Source organism: Anarhichas minor, unplaced genomic scaffold (genome assembly GCF_050575085.1).
Source record: "Anarhichas minor isolate MPS153535 unplaced genomic scaffold, ASM5057508v1 ptg000073l, whole genome shotgun sequence".
Classification (NCBI taxonomy): Eukaryota; Metazoa; Chordata; class Actinopteri; order Perciformes; family Anarhichadidae; genus Anarhichas; species Anarhichas minor.
The window spans coordinates 3,233,534-3,254,226 of record NW_027466519.1 but is presented as its reverse complement, the minus strand read 5'-3'; the positions used below and the strand labels follow the sequence as shown (position 1 = coordinate 3,254,226).

At 41.2% G+C, this 20,693-nt stretch overlaps 1 protein-coding gene across 1 annotated transcript; it reads right to left on the bottom strand.

Annotated features, from left to right (window-relative positions):
- Window positions 1-14,200: 14,200 nt before the first annotated feature.
- Window positions 14,201-17,661, bottom strand: spp1 (secreted phosphoprotein 1). The gene is made up of 7 exons (XM_076079988.1): window positions 17,608-17,661; window positions 17,392-17,436; window positions 17,234-17,308; window positions 16,787-16,852; window positions 16,519-16,650; window positions 15,707-16,045; window positions 14,201-15,434 (listed from the first exon to the last, which is right to left on the bottom strand). Exons 1-7 carry the CDS (start codon window positions 17,659-17,661, stop codon window positions 15,045-15,047), a joined length of 1,101 nt encoding a protein of 366 aa, XP_075936103.1. The 3' UTR covers window positions 14,201-15,044.
- Window positions 17,662-20,693: the final 3,032 nt, after the last annotated feature.

The window sequence follows — 20,693 nt, the reverse complement described above, 5'->3', positions numbered from 1 at the left end:
TCATTTGAGTCCCTGTGATTGTTGTTTCAAGGAGACTCAGAGAGAAACTTAAATCCCTTAAATCTGGTCCATTAGGTTTACATTTATTTATATTTGTTTATTTACATGTTATATTTGTTCATCATATTTCATGTGAACATGTTGAAATTTGATAAAAGTGCCAAACGAGATCAGAAGTCTCCAAAAACATCAGGATTCCTCCTCTGGAGACCATAAATACCAACAAGTAAATGTTAGAAAAATACTGCTTTTTATTTGTAAAATATTTAGCTTTGGACAAAAGTAGTGCAATTTTTGTATGTAAGTGAGGGAAGCACTAATATGACAATTTTTGATACGAAAAACTGATTGTTTACAAAAATGTCTGCAGATTGCAATTAGTTGGTCAAAATATACCTATTTATCCAATTGTCTTTAATATACTTAAACCAACCAAGGAGCAAAATGGGCTACACACTATGTTAACACAAAAGAATACATGATATCTTGTAAAACATGTGAAACAGATAAAGTGATATGACAACACACTCTTCTCCTCTCTTCCTACTTCAAACCACAGCAGCTTGTTTTGTTTTCCTAACCTCCCATCTTCTTTCTTCAGCTCCATCAAGATCCTAAAATTGTCAACTCTGGCGTTGTCATTTAGTTGACATATTAAAAGAAACTATCTATTGCAGTCATTTGGCCACAACATCCATGGTTGCTAAAATACTGTACTGTGACTGGACAATCATTGACTGGTTAGCCTCAGCAGAGAAGGGGAAGTGTCGCCAGTTATGATAACTTCTTCCCCTAACCTGCGTTACAGTTTAACGCTCACTTCCTATTTATTCACAGATTTACTTATTGTCATATTCTATCAAGATTGAATACAAAAATCCACAATTGACATGTTAAACTAGTGATCAGATCCTTTACCTTAGTTAAAAGTAGAAACACCATGATGTAAACATACTTAATTACAAAGAAAAGTCTTGCATTCAGTACTATACCTGAAGGTAAATAGTATATTTTATTTTAAATGCATATTTTAAAACAGTTGCTTAAAGCCTTTTGTCTACAGAAGGAGCTGCATTGAGTCTTATAAATTGCCTCGAGTGATGTTTCAGATCTTGGGATGTCGGTTAGGTCTGTTTAGAAATAAAAGGAAATTAGTTGGTTTGAGTTATGAAGAAGTGAGGGACCAGACCTCTGTACTAGCATAACACACCCAAATCTCAGACTGTTGGCAGATGAGTTGCTTTGCAAACTTTTTTTTAAAATAAACTTACTAGCAGATTGTTCTACTTATAAAAAAAAACCCACCTGTAAAATAAGACCTTTAATACCAATAATACACAAAAACGACCCGGTACAATGGAGATTTAAAGCGAGAGATTTTGCTGAACAGCGACCAGGGTGGCCACAAGATAACAAGAAACTACAAGATCGTTTGAATTGTGATTCAAATGATTATATGTATATATTCTCCCAAAAAAATTGCATCAGGCGCTTGTGTTAGTGTGCAGTGTGAAATTATATCAAATGGAAGTACTCAAGCAGATGCAAGTGCCTCTAAAATGTACAAAAGCATAGTAGTGTAAATGTACTTAGTTACTTTCCACCGCTGCTACTACTCGCCTCTCTATTTGTCGTCATAGAAGGGCAGCAGTAATAATAGAGGGTGCAGATTTCTGTGATGCAGTGCTATTATCAGGCATTAAATACACCAAGCAATGTGTGTGTATGTGTGTGTGTGTGTGTGTGTGTGTGTGTGTGTGTGTGTGTGTGTGTGTGTGTGTTTCATTATAATTACACTGGGGGAAGTGCTGGACCATATTTTGACATTACAAACATCTGGAAAGCAGAACTCCACGAGGTCTTGCACTGCACAGTCCGTTAAATGAGCCACAGTCTGACACTGTTACTGTTACTGGCAGGTATGACCTCTACTCAGGACAGTGCACTCATGTGTCGGCAAACTGGGATTAAATAAAGTATAAAGTAAATACTGTTGTATTTTCTTCCTGATTGGATAACAGGAGAAGTAGCATAAGAAACAAGAGGAATAAGAGTCTCACAGGCTGGCAGTGATGCTCAGTGGCAATGCTGCACGGTGCGTTTGAAGTACGGTGAATAATCGGATGTTTCAATCTTCAGTTCATTTACTGCCCTCGTTGTACAGAGGAAGAAGCGATACAGGAAGAAGCCTCTTCCTCTCTCACTCTTCACTTGCTGAGGACTGTTTGAAACCACAGTCTGACAACATGCACTATCGACACAGTTAACAGAGAGTTACACGCAATAAGGCTCTACAGCCATTCAAGCAGCTCTGTGAGGCTGTACTCAGACACAGTGGTGCTTTGAGCTCAATGCTAATGTCGGCACGCTAACATGCTCGCAATGACAATGCAAACATGCTGATGTTTAGCAGGCATGGTGTTTACCATGTTCACCATCTCAGTGACGTGTGGTGGCATGCTAAAATTAGCTAATTGGCAGTAAACACAAAGCACAGCTGAGACTTTTGTCAATAGTTTTGAAGGTATCTAGTCATAAACCAAGTTATATTTTGGGGCTCTTGAGTAATACAATTTTGTGAATATATAAAAAAAGTTAAAGAAATGTGTACCAATTGCATTTGGAAACCTGAACCATACAGGAAGCATTTGTGAAGGGCAATATATTTTATCTCTGATACCTTCAAAAACACCCACACACACACATCTTCACACACACTTTTGCCCACACAAACGTCTACCAGCAGAACGGAAACGTCTGCTGTTTCATTTACTTGGAAAAAACGGTTGCAGGTTTCACTTTCTGCCTAAATGAGACTGAAGCTTCGCTCTTTCCGGTTTCTTATCATTTTTGACATGTTTTACCTTTAGGATTACGAGCTGTTTTAGAGTCTGAAAACATTTCATGACCCGTTTGATAAGTTTCAAACTGAAAGAAGTATATCAGAGAGGGAGATTTTGGAGATGCAGTGAGAACAGCTGCATGAATACTGGTGGCTGTGACGTGTTAACTTCTTCTAGCAAGCAAGCCACTGTTTATATTAAGTATTGCTACTTGTGCCAAAAGTGTTGTATTTAGATTCATAAATCTGCATTTTAAACACAAGGGTCCTCCTTCCATTTTGATGTTAGCAATGTGAGGTGTTTCTGTTAATTTGTCAACCCCCTGAAGTTGTGGTTGCTGTCGGTAGCACATGAGTTTTATCACCAATAGATGTCACTAATCAACAGGTTTTTGTAACATACAAGATAAAACACAGAGGAGACAGCTGAGAGGAATATAAAGGCTGAGAAAGTGTGCGTGCGTCTGTGTGTGTGTGTGTGTGTGTGTGTGTGTGTGTGTGTGTGTGTGTGTGTGTGTGCGTGTGCGTGCGTGTGCGTGTGTGTGTGTGTGTGTCCATTCTTGTCTTTTTCTGTTTACTTGGATAGTTGACAAAACACCTTTGCTGTGAGTATGTGTTACTTGTGTGGATATTTTGGCTGGTCCACACAAGGAAAAGCCTAAGATGAAGTTGTGTTGGTCCTAATGATCTGTATGAGTTTCAGAAGATGTCCCCATAGACTCAGTAACCTCAGACAAGTGTGTATTTGACAGTGTCCGTGGTCTACCCCTGTAGAGCACACTCTGGTAGTGCAAGTGAAATTTAACTTAGACGATGAAGAAGCAATACAATTTTCTGATTGGCTAAGGGTTGGGAACGTTATGATTGGCTGTTTCAGTTATGTGAAATATGACTGTTGGGCTGCACAGGAACAAAACCACAACCTATAGGACAAACAGCAAATTGAGCTTTTTTCAAATGTAACAATTTAATTATACTACAAATTACAATGACATTATATATATATAAATTGCAGTCCAATACAAAATAGCTCTATCCTGCCTTTACATGAATGCATGAGTGATAGTAATGATATTGAGAATAGTCTCTGATTTAAATTCTCCTACTACTCTAAGCCAATCTTACTGTCACTGTATGTACTCAAAACCTCAAGTACCACAATCAAACCCACCTAGGACTGATCGATCTCAATCCTTTCATGGTAATGATTCTGCTCCGTCTCAGTATGTGATGTTTGTGAATGTAGTGCACGGCTTCCGCCACCGGGTGGAGCCTTTGATTAAGTCTACTGTAAGGGGAAGTGGGCAGACGTTGAGCATCGACCCAAATTGCACACTGCAGTGCGGGGTACTTGCAAATGTAGGTTCTGGATTAAAACATAACACATGCACTGCAGACATAAAACCTTTTCATCACCACACCGAGACTGAGAGCCACTGCTAGAAATTGTTTATGATATGTATAACAATATCTACATAAAATGCTGTTGTAATATAATCTTGTGCTCTGTTGAGTGAGTCAGTGCCATTCTCTTGTTAGCTTTATTGAAAAGTGTTTTAATATATTAAAAGTAACAGATCATCAAATCATCACACACACACACACACACACACACACACACACACACACTCAGTTTGAAGGTGTGCAGTCTTTTTCCCCATCTGAAACAACAAATATGTGTAAATGGATTAAGTAAATGGATCTGTCATTTTTACATGAGAGGTTTACGGTCTTGCCTCGTCCCAAACTGCAAGCTGGCATTGAAGTTTATAATATTTAACTACACAATCTTTCCTTAACCAAGTCTTTTATTTGCCTTTCCAGACCTTAACCATGTCTTAAATGCATATAAGATGAAGGGAAATAGTGTGACTTGCAGTACAAGATATCCTTCTGCCGTAAAATCACACTGTCTGTTAATCAATAATCTCTTTCCATTTGCAAGGTTAACAGACGGTGTGCAGAATCAGAAACCATTTTGCAAATATGTGTCTTCTTATATATATCACATCCTTTGTAACCTTGTTTGTCACTGTAAGGTAAAATGGTACTTCCTTTAATAACAACAAAAGTAGGAGGCAGCTCTGTGTTGCTACAATGAGCAGCAGTGCTGCAGGAAATGTTGTAAGGCCGTCTTTGAGCAAGAGACTTATGGGATATGCTCGGTAGCCAACAATCAGCCACAGCCTACTTATTTTAACTTTACATACTCCAAGGATACAAGAGCAAGATGTCTTAAAGTAACAGGCACCTTTAATTACCACAGGGGGAAAGTACGCTGAGGGGGAGACTTTTACTGTCAACTCCTACAACCATGCCTCAATTCTCAAATCGTCAAGGTTTCTATTGTGATGAGATTTTTAGTTTTTTTTACTATTTAACCAAAGCAGAACTTTACTGTGTAAACTGTCCGACTTCCAGAAGATTGTTTACTTTTTTTTAAAAACTAACCAGTTAACGTAAAGACTTCAATGAGCACTTCCTGCATGTGCTTAACCATACCAGACTAAAGACTGCTGTGTTTGGATGACGGTAATAATTGACCAGAGTTAGGATTACGCCTCTGGATGAAGATTAATCAATGTGGTTAAAACTGTTTCCTGAGCTGTTTCTGACTCTGACTCAGAAGAGATTTATTTAACTTGTACAAAGACGCTATGTGTACGTGAATGAGGATGTGTGCACAGTAGGAAGTGGGTTTATGTCTCACGCTGTTGGAGACTTGATGTGCGTGTGATGATGATGATACACTCTGGTGTGTCTTGTACTGCTGTAACACTACATGGCTTTTTCACAATAGTATGTGTTGATATTCTCAGTGGCATTACCGACATGCTAATGTTTAGCAGGTATAATGTTGACCACGGTCACCATCTTAGTTTGGTATGTTAGCATGCTAACATTTGCTAAATATCACTGACCACAAAATACAGCTGAGGATGATGGGAATGTCATTAGTTCTGCAGGTATTCGGTCATAAAATGTGACCTGATGATGATGCTAGAGGAAAAGTTAAGAGATCACCAAAGTTATTACAGTCCAGAGGGAACATGAGTGTCTGAATTACATTACAGGATAACCAAACAACGTATCCTGTAAATAGTTTCACCTAAAACCCCAAAGAGGGGATCACCAAAGTCATTAGGATTCATGAACGTCGGTACAAATTTTAGCACCAATCTATCTAGTAGATGTTGAGATATGTCACCACAAAATGTCAAACTTTGACCTGTGCCGGATGAAAAGTCAGACAATCAGTTAAGTATTAGGATGCGTCATCATGGGAACCACAGACGTCTCTCTTTTTTATTTATAAACCAAAAATGTCAACCTCGTAGTGGCACACGGTGAAAAGCCAGAGGGTCACCAAATTCGTTAGGATTCACCCTCTGGGGGCAACGAATGTCTATACAAAATGTCATAGCAATCCAACCTCTAGTTGTTAAGATATGCCAGTCTGACTGACAGGCCGACGTTGCCATCCCTAAAGCCATGCCGCTAACGTGGCTAAGAAAATACCCATCGTAAATTCCCAGAGGCAAAGGCTTGTTTTGTCTGACCAAGAGTCCAAAACCCAAAATGGATGTGGTTTGTTGTGCTGAACTGTGTGCTTAAACTTGTAATTTGTAAACTTTTCATGATTCATCCTGAGTTGTTTTCGCAGGGAGAAGAGATGGGAAGACAGGAGGGGGAAGTTTCAGAGTGATGAGGTAACACAGTGGTGTCACACTCACACACACACACACACACACACATACTCACACTCACACACACATATACACACACACACACACACACACACACACACACAGGTCTGATGTTACAGCTCTACTGTAACATTCCACTGACTGCTCAACCTTGAATCAGCCAGTATGTTGGAACATGTCTCCATTGCCTCATTCAGACTTCCGTCTCCATTCGTCATTTCTCAGTCGCCTCCTGTCGCCATGTCACATCTCAGTTCCGCCTTTAACACAAAGCGTCATCCAACATCTGATGCAAATAATTAAAAGTTATTTCTTTCTACAATATCTGGTATAACTATGGTATGGCTAAGGTTTGGGGAACATTGTGGTTACGGTTAAAAAACATCTTTAATCTATATTAAGACATGTCCATCCACCATCACCACCTCAAAACCCTAACTTCCTGTCTCACTGCATAAAGGGTACACTACTTCCTGTATTGATACTGAACATTTGCATTGATCGTGAATCCTGAGGAGCATAAGTGACCCTTCCGAAGTCGGACAAAAAGAAACATAGCGATGGCGGTTCCTTTTAGTCTGGTGTTAGATAGTACATATGCGCCAGGCAATATTCCTTCAAGAGGCCAACAGCAATGACTACAGCATGCGATGGGAAGATACATTCACAATGACAACTTTTACTCGGGTAACTTTTCCTGTTATGAAGTTAAACGTCCTGTATTAATAACACCGAAAGTTACTTTTCTAGTGATAATTCGTGTCATCTTCAAAATAGGTCAACAAGCAACCTATTTGTCTTTTTCCAAATCTCTTTGAAGTTACCACAGAAATAAGGAGGAAGCAAATGTGACTGACATCCGTGATCTGACCAACTTCTCTTGAGAAATTGTTGGCTAATGTTTTGCTGACATTAGCCAACTTAAGATGTGAAAACACACCATGTGATGTGTCCGTGAACATTGTGACACCGACGTAACCATTATAATGTTACCTTTGAAGAGACGTAGCATCTCCAAGTATAACAGGACAGGGGGGACCGAGGTTCTGCCGGGTTCCAAGCTTGCTCAACTGTCATTGGAGCACAGAGCGAAAAGTTACGGGACATAAGAAGGGTCAACTGTTAATATCTACATGTTTATTTACTGCTATATTTTAATTGTGTTTTATTGTGTGCTTTGTGTGTTTGATTATTATAGCTAGTACATGCAGTGTGCTGAGTTATTCATTTTGTTCCCTTTCGTGTACAACATATCCTGGAATGCCAATTAACATTCTTATCCTTTTCCAAAACATTGCTGCACCCCAGGCACCCTCATGGCCCTATTTCTCTACACAGACTACATAAATTACTCTCAGAGCCGATCCTCCTGTCGGATATGCTGAAGTACACAAACATAGTATTTGAGGGAGGAATACTTCAGTTTTTCATGGTATTTTTTACAGCCCCAAAAATAACAAGTGTAAAATATCTGCAATATAAGCCTAAAAAAATACATGACTCGTGAAAATTATAAATAACATTTCCACTGATTCATGCATGTATTTAGGCGATCCAGAAGTGTGTGGTAAACTTCCATTCCTGCCCCTCCCCCCCATTCCAGGCCTTCAGCCTTGCCCAATCCTCCCTCCAGCCCCCTTGCCCGTCACAGCCCTGCCCGGGCCGGCCTCTCCATCCAGGCAGCATATATGAGCAGCAGCCAATCTCACATGGAGGTCAGACATCTTTCTGCTTTGAGAGTAAACACAGCTGCACAGGATCCCATTGATTGTATTTAGGATTTAAGAGAAGTAAGAAAGAAGTAGTGCTACAGACAACTGGTGAGTTTCAAATTTAATTTAGATTTACATGTCTGTTTGAATTTACTGTATGTCTTGTGATGCTTTATGGATTCATGAGCTCCTCCTCACCAGGTATGCGAGTATTTATCTCTTAAAAAAAGATGTTTTCATTGGATAGATTATTGCAATTCTCCAGTGTAAATCGGATTCTTATGCCTCTTGACAGAGCTTTGTTCCTGGTTGCGTGTAAGTGAATGTGTTTTTGTTTGTGGCTTCCCTCTTTTGCAGACAAGAACCCAATCAAGAGATGCAGTTACTGACAACCGCCCTCGCCATCATTCTTGTGTCTACAACAGCCTCCGCTAAGCCGGTGAGCTCACCACAAAGCTGAATCTTCCCTCATGCTCCTCCGTCACTGCTCTTTCTCTCTTAGTTTAATTCATTTTTCTGCCCTGATTTCAACTGATGATGTTCGATTGGTGCTATTTCTGTCAGGGCGGACACTAAAAACAGTTTGTTATATCAAGTCAATTCCAAGGTGAAGGCCAATGGTGCCATGACTCGGTATTCTGCAGGTATTGTTAATGCTGGCTTACGGTTTCTTTCAATGACGTTAAACTCTCAGTGACACCATTGTTCAAATTATATATCTCTGCAAGGGCTGCACATCGTAGCTTACTGACGGTAGGTTTTAAGGTATGGTTAAGGTGTAGGAAAGATGGTGATTGCAGGTTTTTTAAAGGCAAACATCGTTCACCTCCGGCCTCGCTACTGCAAAGAACACACTTCCTCCTGCGTTGGCGCTGAACGTAAATCATGTTCTGCAGAATCATCACATATAGAGGTGTTATCTAGGGACACTGGGCTGGAAAACCCCACGAGAAATTGATTATTTGACAGCATCAAAGTGTAACGTCCCTTTCATTCGATACTCCCTCCACAGATTGGTTGGCCTCGGCATCACGATGCTGACATCGCTGACAATGACTTGACGCAGGGATGGCTGGACGGGAACAACAGGTCTCCTAGATCCTATAGATACAAAGACTCGTCTTCAGAGTCACGGGAGTCTTCGGAATCTAGTGAATCTTCAGAAAGTCGATCTTCGGAATCTAGTGAATCTTCAGAAAGTCGATCTTCGGAGGAGTCTTCTGAGGAGGATCTGTTCACAGATCAGACCACAACGGTCGTGATCGACACTGCCACGACAACCATCGCGACGGTAGACGGGAGCACGTCCACCCCTGAACCAGACACAGTTACTACAGATGAGTCAACTGTGAGAGTGACATCTCCCCCGCCAGCAACACCGGCCACACCCGTTGCCTCGACGTCACCTGGATGTGTGACTCATTGTTTCACCGTGGAGATTCCGACGGCGGCTCCCATCACAGAGAACAGAGGAGACAACTAACTAACCACGGTCCTATTGAAACTGTGTCACTATAGGGCCCACTGATGAAAGCTCTTATATTTGCAGTGTTACAAACTGGGTGGCGACATTACCGGGAAAAATCCCAAGCGGCGCTCTCTGGGAAGTGAGATCACACCTCCAATTACCGTTTATCAATTCAAGAAGCAAAAGGTCGACATATAAGTACAGATAGTCAGTGAGGCCAGTGTGAAATATGAGGGTCCTCTACAATAACTAAAAAACAGTATCTCTTTTAAAGACCACTAGATGCTTCACAAAAATAACCAATTTAAGAAAGATTCTGTGATTCTGTGATGAATGATACTTTATTTTGTTATAAATGCAGGCCTACACTTTCATTGTTTTTTTAATGTTGACCAACAGAGTTTTAGCCATCAAACAGTGATGCTGCAGAGCAACTTTCATAGAGACCATGAGGCAACACATTTATGCTTTATATATGGTAACTTTACATAAACAAATCTGTGGCTCACTCATGTTGACCTTTAAGTGGTAACTGATCGGGAAAGTACAGGGATGATACTTTGGTGGATTTATTTCAGAGTGCATTTACATATTTTACAACAGCAACAAAAAGTCTCCGTTCTGCATGAAGCATCCAGAGTATGTATCCCACAGCAGAGCGTTTATAGACTGGGGAGGGTGCATCCTGTTTTGTCTTATTCAGCATGTACACACAACAGACAAGCTGAGTTATTGCCACAGCGGGTTGGTTTAATTATGGGTTGTGAATTCATATTTTCCCAAATTAAATATGAAGACTATACCCAAATGCTGTCGTTTTCTTTGTTTTAACGTGTGTTGTACTTCATTTTGTTGAACTGGATCTACTGGGTGTGCAGGATTGTGTGTGTTGTATATGACAGTTTTTTTCTAAAGGAAAATAAAGAAATCTAAATTACAATAAAATTGTCATATTTTGTAAAATCATTAACTGTCCGAAAATAGATTTTCTTTTACCCCTAGTTTCAGAGGATATAACATGTTTTGTAATCTATTTTTAAGAGCATGGAGGGAGCTGGAGACAATTATTCTAACTTGTTTTTAATTAAAACAAATATTGAATAAATATACCGGTTTATCAGGAAGAAAAATCACCCACGGTGAAGTATAAACATATGAAATTAAGTGGGGGTTCAGTTTAGGTAACGTGTAGTAAAGTGCTTTCTTGGAAAGGAAGCAGTGAGCGGGGGGGGGGGGGGGGGGGTTTCAGCTGGTTGCAAGCTGCAACCTCACCGCTAGGAGCCACCAAATCCCTTATCCCTTACCAAACGCTGTCCCTTAAAAGGTCACTACATAAGTATATAACAGTGAGTGGGCAAATCATGTAAGTGATAGATTTCCCTGCACTGTAAGTCACTGCTCTAACTCATATCCAACTCATATGTCCTGCTTAAGTGTCCTTAAGATAGACACCATACCGTGCCATGTCACATACTGTCAGCAAGTAATGTTGACCTTTCAGTTCTTAAAAAAGTTATTTCTAATTGCTAAAAAGACCAAAACATGCTCCCATCGCTAGACAACATCCTGTTTGTTCCCTTTATGTCAAATCTAAATAACAAACATATATCCGTATATATCCAAAGCAAGCAGGGTGGACGAGAAGCTCTTGCTAATGGCATTTTAATGAATCAGCTCCATCCAGTGGGAAAAGTGATAAATTACAGTCTACAGACCACCTTGAGGATTTCGAACAGGTTTCTGGTTGATATTTGGACCTGTTAAACCCTTATATATATGTATGAACATAGATATCTTTAGATGTATATATACAGATGTATACCTGCACAAAGCCAGGTCCATAAAGAAATGCTTCCATCCAACATCGTCTTTTGGATGACGTTATACCTTAAAGTCTGTGAGCAGGATCATGTCACTCAACATCAGGGTTGGACCTCACTAATACTCTTGTCTGGGAATGGGATCAAATCCCTGCGGCCAGGATATAAAACTGAAAGCCCTATCAGCTCTTTAGCTTTTTATTACCTCAAAAATAAGTGTAAATTGGCTACTTGTGAAACAATCCGTTTGTGCATGTCGTCCCTCAACTCCAACTATATTTTTGTCTCTTAACTTCCTAATCGGACTGTACACAATTGGCCAGCTCAAGGAAGAGGAGGTCTGGGACTCGAAACACACTGTACGGCTCAAAAACAAAAACACAGTCACCGTTTCCCAAGACTTGATTTGTTGATCGGTTCGTCACGTCTCAATCCCCACTGCAGGATTACACAAGTCTCACTATGACTCATGGAGAAAAATGGTAATCAGAATTAGCCTATTACCCTGTTATTATTACTTCAGCTTTCCCACATAAAAGCTGTAAGATCAGACGTATTTTCAATGCTTAGTGAGCTGTCAGCGGCCCTGCCTGAAGGAGTGGCACGATGTGACGAAGAGGGCAGGAGGGATCTATGCCAACCTCTGCAGGGCCAGGACATCATTCAACAATCAAAAACCTGTTTAAAAAAACATTGTTTAAAAAGTCTGAGAGGGGCTACCAGAGCGTTAAAGTCTCGAACCAACAAGACAATCAAATCCTCAGTTTTAAACTGTTCAAATTCTGACATTCTCATAATCAAAGTGCCAGACCTTCTGCACAGCTACACACACTCACAAATCACACACAGTCAACAGCTGACTGATCAAACAATAAATACACACGTGTGTAGACTACAGCGTTGACACAACAGCTCCAACTACCAGACACAACAAAAATGCAAAGTGCATTTAAACAATATAACCTCACAACTACTCAGGAAATAGTTGAATAGACAGCCACACATTTAGACACCAGTATAGAACCAAAGCAGCAGACAGATGGAGTGAATGTGACTCACGTGAGTTGATGCTGCAGCCCATTCTTCTCTCCTTCATGGTGGTTAATATCCATGTTTAATGACGTCTCAGTCACTGTTCATTTAGTTTCGTTTGTTGACAGAACTCCATCACTGCTAGCACTGGAAAACACTAGCACTGGTTTGATTTAAATGTTGTTGCAAACTTTCATGGATTACTGTGAGGCCAGAGAGCAACTTACTTCAGTTCAACTTCTCTCTTGCAAAGTACCCGATACACAGTAACAGTGTAGCTGACTCTTTGATGCTATTTTTCTTATCAGTGTAAACTTCATGTGGTTCCTCTTCGATAGGCCCTTTTGACCACACAGACTGACTGACATCTACCGTTGTAACACAGGGGGCGCTGTTGCCCTCATTTCGAGAAACTCAATTAAAACTGGGGAACATAAGGCCACAAAACGATGTAGACAAGGTATAGTTTATGTGACAAAAATAGTTATTGAAATCTGTTTTTAACCAATTTAATGAGAACAACTATTATTTGTATCAGGGAGTCCTGGATTGCCTTATTTCCTGTGATAAAACACACAGAAGAACCGATGCATACATGATAATCAGCGTCGCTGTACTAATAGAGGTGTTAATGTTGCCTGTGTTCATGCACTCAAGTCATTTACAGTGTATACAATTGAAATGAAACAAGCCGTGACCTGTCGGTGCAGAACTGATCATAAATCACTTACATTACTGTGAGTGTACTCACAGGAAAATAATGGCATCACAGAGTCCAATTCTGAAACAAAAGCATGTAAAACGCAGTTTTATTTATTGTTATTGTTTATTTATTTACTCTGTTCTCACTTGATATGTACTTGATATGGATGTGTGTTAGACACTTACTCATGCGCAAAATTGTGGCAAAATTGAGCTTTTCACGGTTTTAGCAGTTGTTTGCTGATTTATTGCTGATTTCTTATAGGCTGAGCTTTATTATCGAGGAGTGTGTGTGTGTGTGTAATGTTCTCGCGGAGGGTGAGATGAGAAAATGTATATCAATCTCATGACTGTGTGTATGGACAAGTATGGACCTGGGGTCAGGAGGTGATTAGCCTAGCTTAGCATACAGACTAGAAGCAGGGGGAAACAGGCATGGCTGTCTCCAAAATGAGTTACGTGCTGTTGTCGCTAACAAAATGAAGGTAACATAAGTTGACCTTTGGTTTCAGTGCATTACCTTTCATAGGTATGAGTACGGAAAGTGAATGAGAACAGCCTGACGATAATAGCTTTTTCATTTTTTTTACTTTGGACAGAGCCAGGCCAGCTGTTTCACCCTGATTCCAGTCTTTATGGTAACAAAGTGCCTTCTAGCTTCTGCTCCATATGTAACACAGAGACATGAGAGTGGTGGTGATCTCCCTATCATAATCAAATAGATTGTCTTTAGTCCATTTCAATTTGTTTTGAACTTTTCTCGTATTATATTTTTTATGATTATACATTGCTTGTTATTATTTATCTTCTCTCACCAGACTTTCCGTCTTTACATCTAAGACAAATCTAAGACAGCCAGCATCTCTTTTTATGAAAAAGGACTTTATTCATATTTTAGAAATGGTACAATATGATACATTACAGTAAACAACATGGGACAAACAACATGTAGTGTAGGTAAGTAACTGTGCAAATGAACAGGATGTGTGTGTGTGTGTGTGTGTGTGTGTGTGTGTACGGCATCTATTCTTGACTGAACCCTGTGATAGATGGGGTGTTTCTCTCTGTTTACTTCCTTTTATCGACACCAGCAGATTTGATACTATAGCGAGCAACGAAGCTAAGCCACACAGGCAGCAAATGTATGGCCTAATGTCAAGTTTAAATTCTATCATGCTTGAAATGATTACAAGTATTTAAATAGGTGGTGCACTTTTCGCTCTTGTCTTATAAGCACAAAGACAAGGTAGGTTTGCATGTTTGCAGTTATTAGTAATGGTTAAATGCAGTGATGTGCTAGTGTAGATATCAGGACTCAACTTTTTGTCTTTGTTCTTTTCCAATTTTGACCTTTAACCCTACAGTAACAGAGGGGAGAGGGGCAGGGACAAAGGTCATGAGGTCAGTCAACCTCCACGTTGCAGTCGTCAGTTTGTACATCCTACCACTTTTCCCTTGCGGGGTCAAACATGGGATTCACCAGGGCAACCAGACCACAGGATGCAGGAGTTATTGGTTTATTTAAATACAATCTAGAAGGAAAAGCATTTCTGTTTCCCAAAAAGAAGCACAAATAATCACAGAAATATGGTGTGAACACATTGAAATCAATATTAATTAGGCGTGGTGGTCCCTGTTTGGCCCCACAGTGGGAAGTGGCTCTGGGGGGAGGGGGGAGCGATTTGCACCTGGATGCAGCGTGTGCTCTTTATGTGACTCTTTCTGACACCGCCGCCCACTCCCGTTTCCAGGAAATATTATCTATTTGGCAGTGAGGACCTCTGGCATGTCAGTGGTGGCGTCAGGTGCCGCCACCTCGTCATTCTCAGCGCTCTCATCTGATTCGCTGTCGGCGGCTCCGGGCGTGGCCGTGGCCTCCTCGCTGCTCTGGCTGTCCTCGTCCTCTGACTCCTGGCTGGTGCTTGCGCTGGCGGTGCTGTCACTCTGCTCCTCCTCCTCCTCCGGAGCACTGGAGCTCTCGCTGGTGGTGGCGTCGCTGGTGCTAGCACTCTCCTCCTCCCCTGGGAGGGAGGCCTGGCGGGGGCTGAGGTCCTGGTTCTGATAGATGCTGGAGGCGGCGTCGAGGCCCTGGCTCTCCATCTCAGGGGTGCTGGTGTCCTCCTCCAGGAGGTCGTTGTGGACCTGAAAAGCCTGGAGGTGAGGCGGAGGAGGAACGGGACGATTAGTTTGTTTGATTTGTCTACACACAGTACATACACAGTACATGGTGGAAGTTTGTGCAGTGCATTTGTTTTTACATCTTGGTATATTCAGGAGTTTTGTAGAAAGTGAGAGAAAGGTAAGTGCAAGGTAAAAGGTAGCACTTCTGCGAGTATTGCACATCTAGTGGTAAGGACATTATACTGCAGCTTATTGTCAAATTAGATCGATTGGACTCTACGGAAACTCAAACTAACTTGTACCTTGTACACCTTCAGTGACTTGTCCACCTCGTTGCCCTCTGTCATGTCGTACGCCATCTTCTTTCCTGTGCCGACAAACTCGTAGGACTTGTAGGGACCAGGGCCCTTGTGGTAGGATTTGTCCTCCACGTAGACAATGGACTTGTAGTCGCTTGGGTAGCCTCCCAAGCTGTCGCCGCGGGCAGTTTCCATGTCAGTGACGATGGTAGGCAGGATGGGCTCGGCAGTGGCTTCGGCAACGGGTTCCTCTGTGACGATCACAGGGCTGACGGTGGTGGGAGCGGGGGAGGAGGACTCGCCCGACTCTGAGCTTTGACTATCTTCATCCTCCTCGGTTTCCTGGAGACACAGAGGTGGGAGGTGAGGTGTCGGAGAGTTGGCGGCTGGAAAATGTGATTTGCCGCCTCGGAAAATAACTCCCTGAAATTTCCTATGTTAGTCACCACCTCTTTAACTCGTGGCGTCTCTGTCAATTCTATTTGCTGACATTGCCTTTTCACAAATATTCTACTAGATTTTGTTTGGGACAAAGGTCAGGCAAAACTACTAGCTTGTTACTGTTAGCTTAAGTAGCATTTGCTACTGTTCCTGTCCAAAGTTGACTTGAAAAATGAACCATGAAAAGCATGAGCTTAATATTACTATACTGAATTAGGTAGTAGTCATTATTTAAAGAGGCACTTATAGCAAGCCTACAATATTTGAGTCGAACAGTTTTGAGATAAACAATGTCTATTTTTCATTATTGACAGTTGTGTATTGCACCTTATTGTTATGTAGCCAGAAGCTTTATCGGTGTGTTTTTTACTCACACTCTCCTCTGCATCGGCATCATCATCATCGCTGTCTTCACTGTCCTGGCTGTCGACAGAGGTTGTATCTGGGGATGAAGTTGTGTCCGTGCTGGCGGATTTTAATTCTACTAGAGCCTCTGCTGCCGCCTGCTGCAAGAATCATTAAAAGACACAGTCATAAACTTCACCAGAGCTGTACTCTGCTAAAGACATGAGAAGGATCTGATGATTTAACAAGATTTGTCCCGATAAATTAGGAGTGATCTGATGGGAAATACGGTCTCACCTCGTCTTCATCTGAACCCTCTGTGCTCTCGTCTGAGCCGGCAGCTGCTGCTGCTTCTTCAACATTCTGCAACATGAGAGAGACACAATACAGTTGATTAATTATTTTTCTGTCTTTTACTGTTTTTATTGCTTTTTCATTCATCTAACATGTCTTCGCAATAGGCTGTTCCTCCTGCTCTCTTTGTATTAACAACACAGGGCCTCAGGATGAGGTATTGATGCAAAAGTTCCAAAAAAGTTCCAAAAACACTGGATCCTTCATTTCCCATAATGCAACTCAAATACCCACATTTTTAGAGCCCAACACTTGCCGTTTGTAACCCGTCTTTTCTTATGAAAATGTCATCCAATCAGAGATAACCCTGACGTCATCAACGAAACATAATACGACAAGAGGAGAACAAGTTGAACTAAACATGGCGGAGTGAAAAATAGAATATTTTACCTGTACAGGTGCTGCACGGTACTCAGGAACCTCTGCCGCCTTTCTCCCGAGGGGTTGAGCTGCTGGTCGTCTAGCCTGTGGACGAGACCAACATCATTCAAAGTGGAAGTCTCTCTCTCTCTCTCTCTCTCTTTTTCTTTCTCTCTCTAGGGACTCACCACTTCTTCAGAGCTCTCTGAACTGCTGACAGCAACTTTTCTTGCCTAAAAAGCAAAAGAGATACAAATTCAATTGAAAATACGTTTGTATGTCAATAAACCAAAAATCAATGTCAAAACTGATCGAAACTAATGTCAACATGTAATGTGATAAAGCTGTTCCTGATTGGGGAAAAGTAATCTGGAAGTTTTGACTTGACAGAGAAAACAACTCACCGGCCGGCAGAGGACCGTGGCGAAGAGCAGAACGAAAACAACGGCCACTTTCATCGTGTCACAATTTGGTATCTGGATGGGGAGACAACCAGAGAGGTTGAAGTCACACAATAAAACAATTAAACATAACCATGATGCACAGAGCTCGTACGACACCGAAAAACCCGTCCGGAGGCCATAACTTCACAGGAAACACAATGACATGTCAAACAGAAAGAAGGAGCTGCTCGTTTCCTCAGTGAATCCTCTCGCCCAGATTCCTTCCTAAAAATGAAGGCTGCGTGGTCACATGACCGTTAACTAGCAGTGGCACTTCCTGAGTCCTTGGTAGTTCACAGGAAGTTATTAAGTCCTTAATTACAGACCCAAACGAGTGGTTGTGTGTCCCTGACAACTCTGTTTCGACACAGTAAAACATTTTCTCTGTCATCAGAGTGAGAAAATTACATCATTTTGGTGGTTTATTCTACTATGAGACAGGATGTTTCTGGCAGATTCTGGTCAAGAAGATGTGAGAAAATAACAGATATGATGTAAAAACAGATGAATGTGGGTGTTTGGCTTAAAAAATTTAAGTCAGCAACATTTAGAGTTACAACTATCTGAGTCTAGCTTACATTTCCATCAATAACTCTCTTAGGAAGTACTCAGCTTTACGTTTATTATGAGAGATTTAAATCAGCTGTTGTCCTGCAAACAGATCAACAGACATTCACTGCAAAAATACCAAATACTACAAACTCATTGCTTCTTCTTTTTAAAAGTGTCTGCATGTTAAAATATCCAGGAATAACTCAAAAAGCTGAACAGACTTTAAGAAAAACAAGAGGGAATAGTACATTTTTTGGGACTATTTTCAGCAAAGGTGTAGCAGACATTTGGTGCGCTTGTAAGTAGTTACAGCGCCAAGATGGTGTATGTGGGATTGACATGCTACCCATTTTTAGCAGTTTTTGGATGGCAATGGAGCTCACGCTTTATCTACATATCAGGCTTTAGGTGCAGGAGACAGCACTTGTTAGTGGGATCAGTTCATAGTTGGTTTTAGTCTTGGGATTTGTTGACAGTCACAGCAACAGTAACTTTTACCCAAGTAGACTTTCTTCCCATCAGCAAAATGTTGTGCATCCCATGTTTCACTGCAGGTATTACACCTTATTAACAGCAGCTTACAAAAAATTATATTTTTCTGTTTTGCGCTCCCAAACTGTAACAAGCTCTTCTTTTTTTATATTTGCTAAGGGAGGAGCAGTCTGAGTGTCTGCGTCTATCTTTAATGGTAGACTCTTCCTATACTGTGTAATTCACCAGGTTATAACTGGAAAGCCACAGAGCAGCAGAAACACGACACATGGCCATATGCGTGTATGCGTGTGTGTATTTCTGTACGTCTGCTTTTGAGACGCCCAATTTAAGTTTCGGACTTTGAGAGTATGTGCATTTTATCTGAGCCCCACTTCTTTCAAGGGCTGCTTGAATGTTAAGTCTTGGTTTTAGGGTACAGGTCCGAATAGTTTTTTAGGTCAAGGGTAAGGGTTGGGATTAGACACGTAGCTGTGGTGGTTAAAGTTCATCATTTTAGGAAATCTGCCTATTCGCTTTCTTTCCAAGAGTTATATGAGAAGATCAATACCAGTCTCATATCTGTATGCTGCATTTATGAAGCTAAAACTAGCAGGAAATCAGCTTAGCTTAGCATAAAGACTGGAAGCAGGGGGGGGGGGAGGGGGGAACTGTTAGCCCGGCTCTGTTCAAAAGTAACTAAATTCACCACCCAATCCTGCAAAGCTAATTAAAGGGCGAGGCCATCTGCGATCTTTTCCAGGTTTTTCAAATGGAAACGCCCACTCAGCCGTTAGCAAAAAGCAGTGAAGTAGGTTACCAAAGTAAGCTAATTGATAAGGTTATTAATAATGTGAACCCTAACGTCAGCTGAGTCAACGTTGGCTTTGCTAAGGTTGGAAATAACTGAAAGGGTTAGTTGAGATTTGTTGTAGTAGAGTTGTATGTATACATCCGTGTTACTGTGAGGTAGAATTACTTTTTGTGACTGGTGTCTGGTTCCCCATTGGACAGGGCTGTCTGAATGCAAAGCAGCAGAACAAACATATTTCTTCTTGTGTTCATTCTATAAAGTGTCGACAAGTTGGGGTTTTTATAGGCCAGACTATTTCTTTTAGGAGCATTGACTTCCTGGTGTCTTGTGATCATGGAGAGGTTGCCAGGCTATCGGCGACTTTGAGACTCAATCACTTGCCCACCAGGATGCCCCAAACCATCACACATCTTATTTTGAAAGTAGACTGAGGGGTCTAACAAGGTGATGTCTCCCACTTCTTTCTTCAGTTTAAAACACTGTTGACTGAGCTGGTAGTTAATCAGCATGTGTGTATGTTGTCGGTGAGTTTACTCAGTGTGGTTAGTCGGGGATGGACCTGGTCATGTGACACAAAATCCAGAAATTAGTATTCTGCTGCCCACAGCTTCCCCTTCCTGCTTTGGTGTCGCCTTGATGCTAATCAGCCAATCAAACACAGCCGCCTCCAGCTTCAACCGCTGACCGATCGCAGGCGGACCTCCACAGCTGTAAAGTCTTAAAAAAGAACTCATAAATAACTGCAATAAAGTGCAGAGCTTTCAAGGCGGATAACCAAACCCTTTCTGTGGTTCCACAAGATCAATGTGAGTTTGCTCAACATTGACTTTTAATTTCTGCTACTGTTGTGCAGGTGTGGTTAAAAGAATTATCAAAATTAAGTTGCAGTTTGTTAGGAAACCTTTAGCTACAGTTGGACTCTGTACCTGTTGGACTTGTTTGGACAATGTTTTATGAAGAAGAAATGCATAAAGAAAATACACTTTGTGGTAAAAAAGTATGTGGACACCCGACATGTTCATAGTTAAATAGTTTAACATTAATCTGCTGCTAAAACAACCTCCGCTCTTCTGGGAAGGCTTTCTGCTGAATTTTGGAACCAGGCTGCAGGGATTTTAGCATAAGAGGGGTCCAACACTGATGTTGGGTGACGAGGTCTGGCTCACAGTCGGCGTTCCAGTTCATCCCAAAGGTGTTGGACTGAGTTGAG

Coding starts and splice junctions, on each gene's coding strand:
- spp1 (XM_076079988.1), bottom strand. CDS start 17,661: ATGAAAGTGGCCGTTGTTTTCGTTCTGCTCTTCGCCACGGTCCTCTGC. Junction 17,309..17,391: donor CAGAGAGCTCTGAAGAAGTG/GTGAGTCCCTAG, acceptor TCTCGTCCACAG/GCTAGACGACCAGCAGCTCA. Junction 16,853..17,233: donor ACCGTGCAGCACCTGTACAG/GTAAAATATTCT, acceptor CTCATGTTGCAG/AATGTTGAAGAAGCAGCAGC.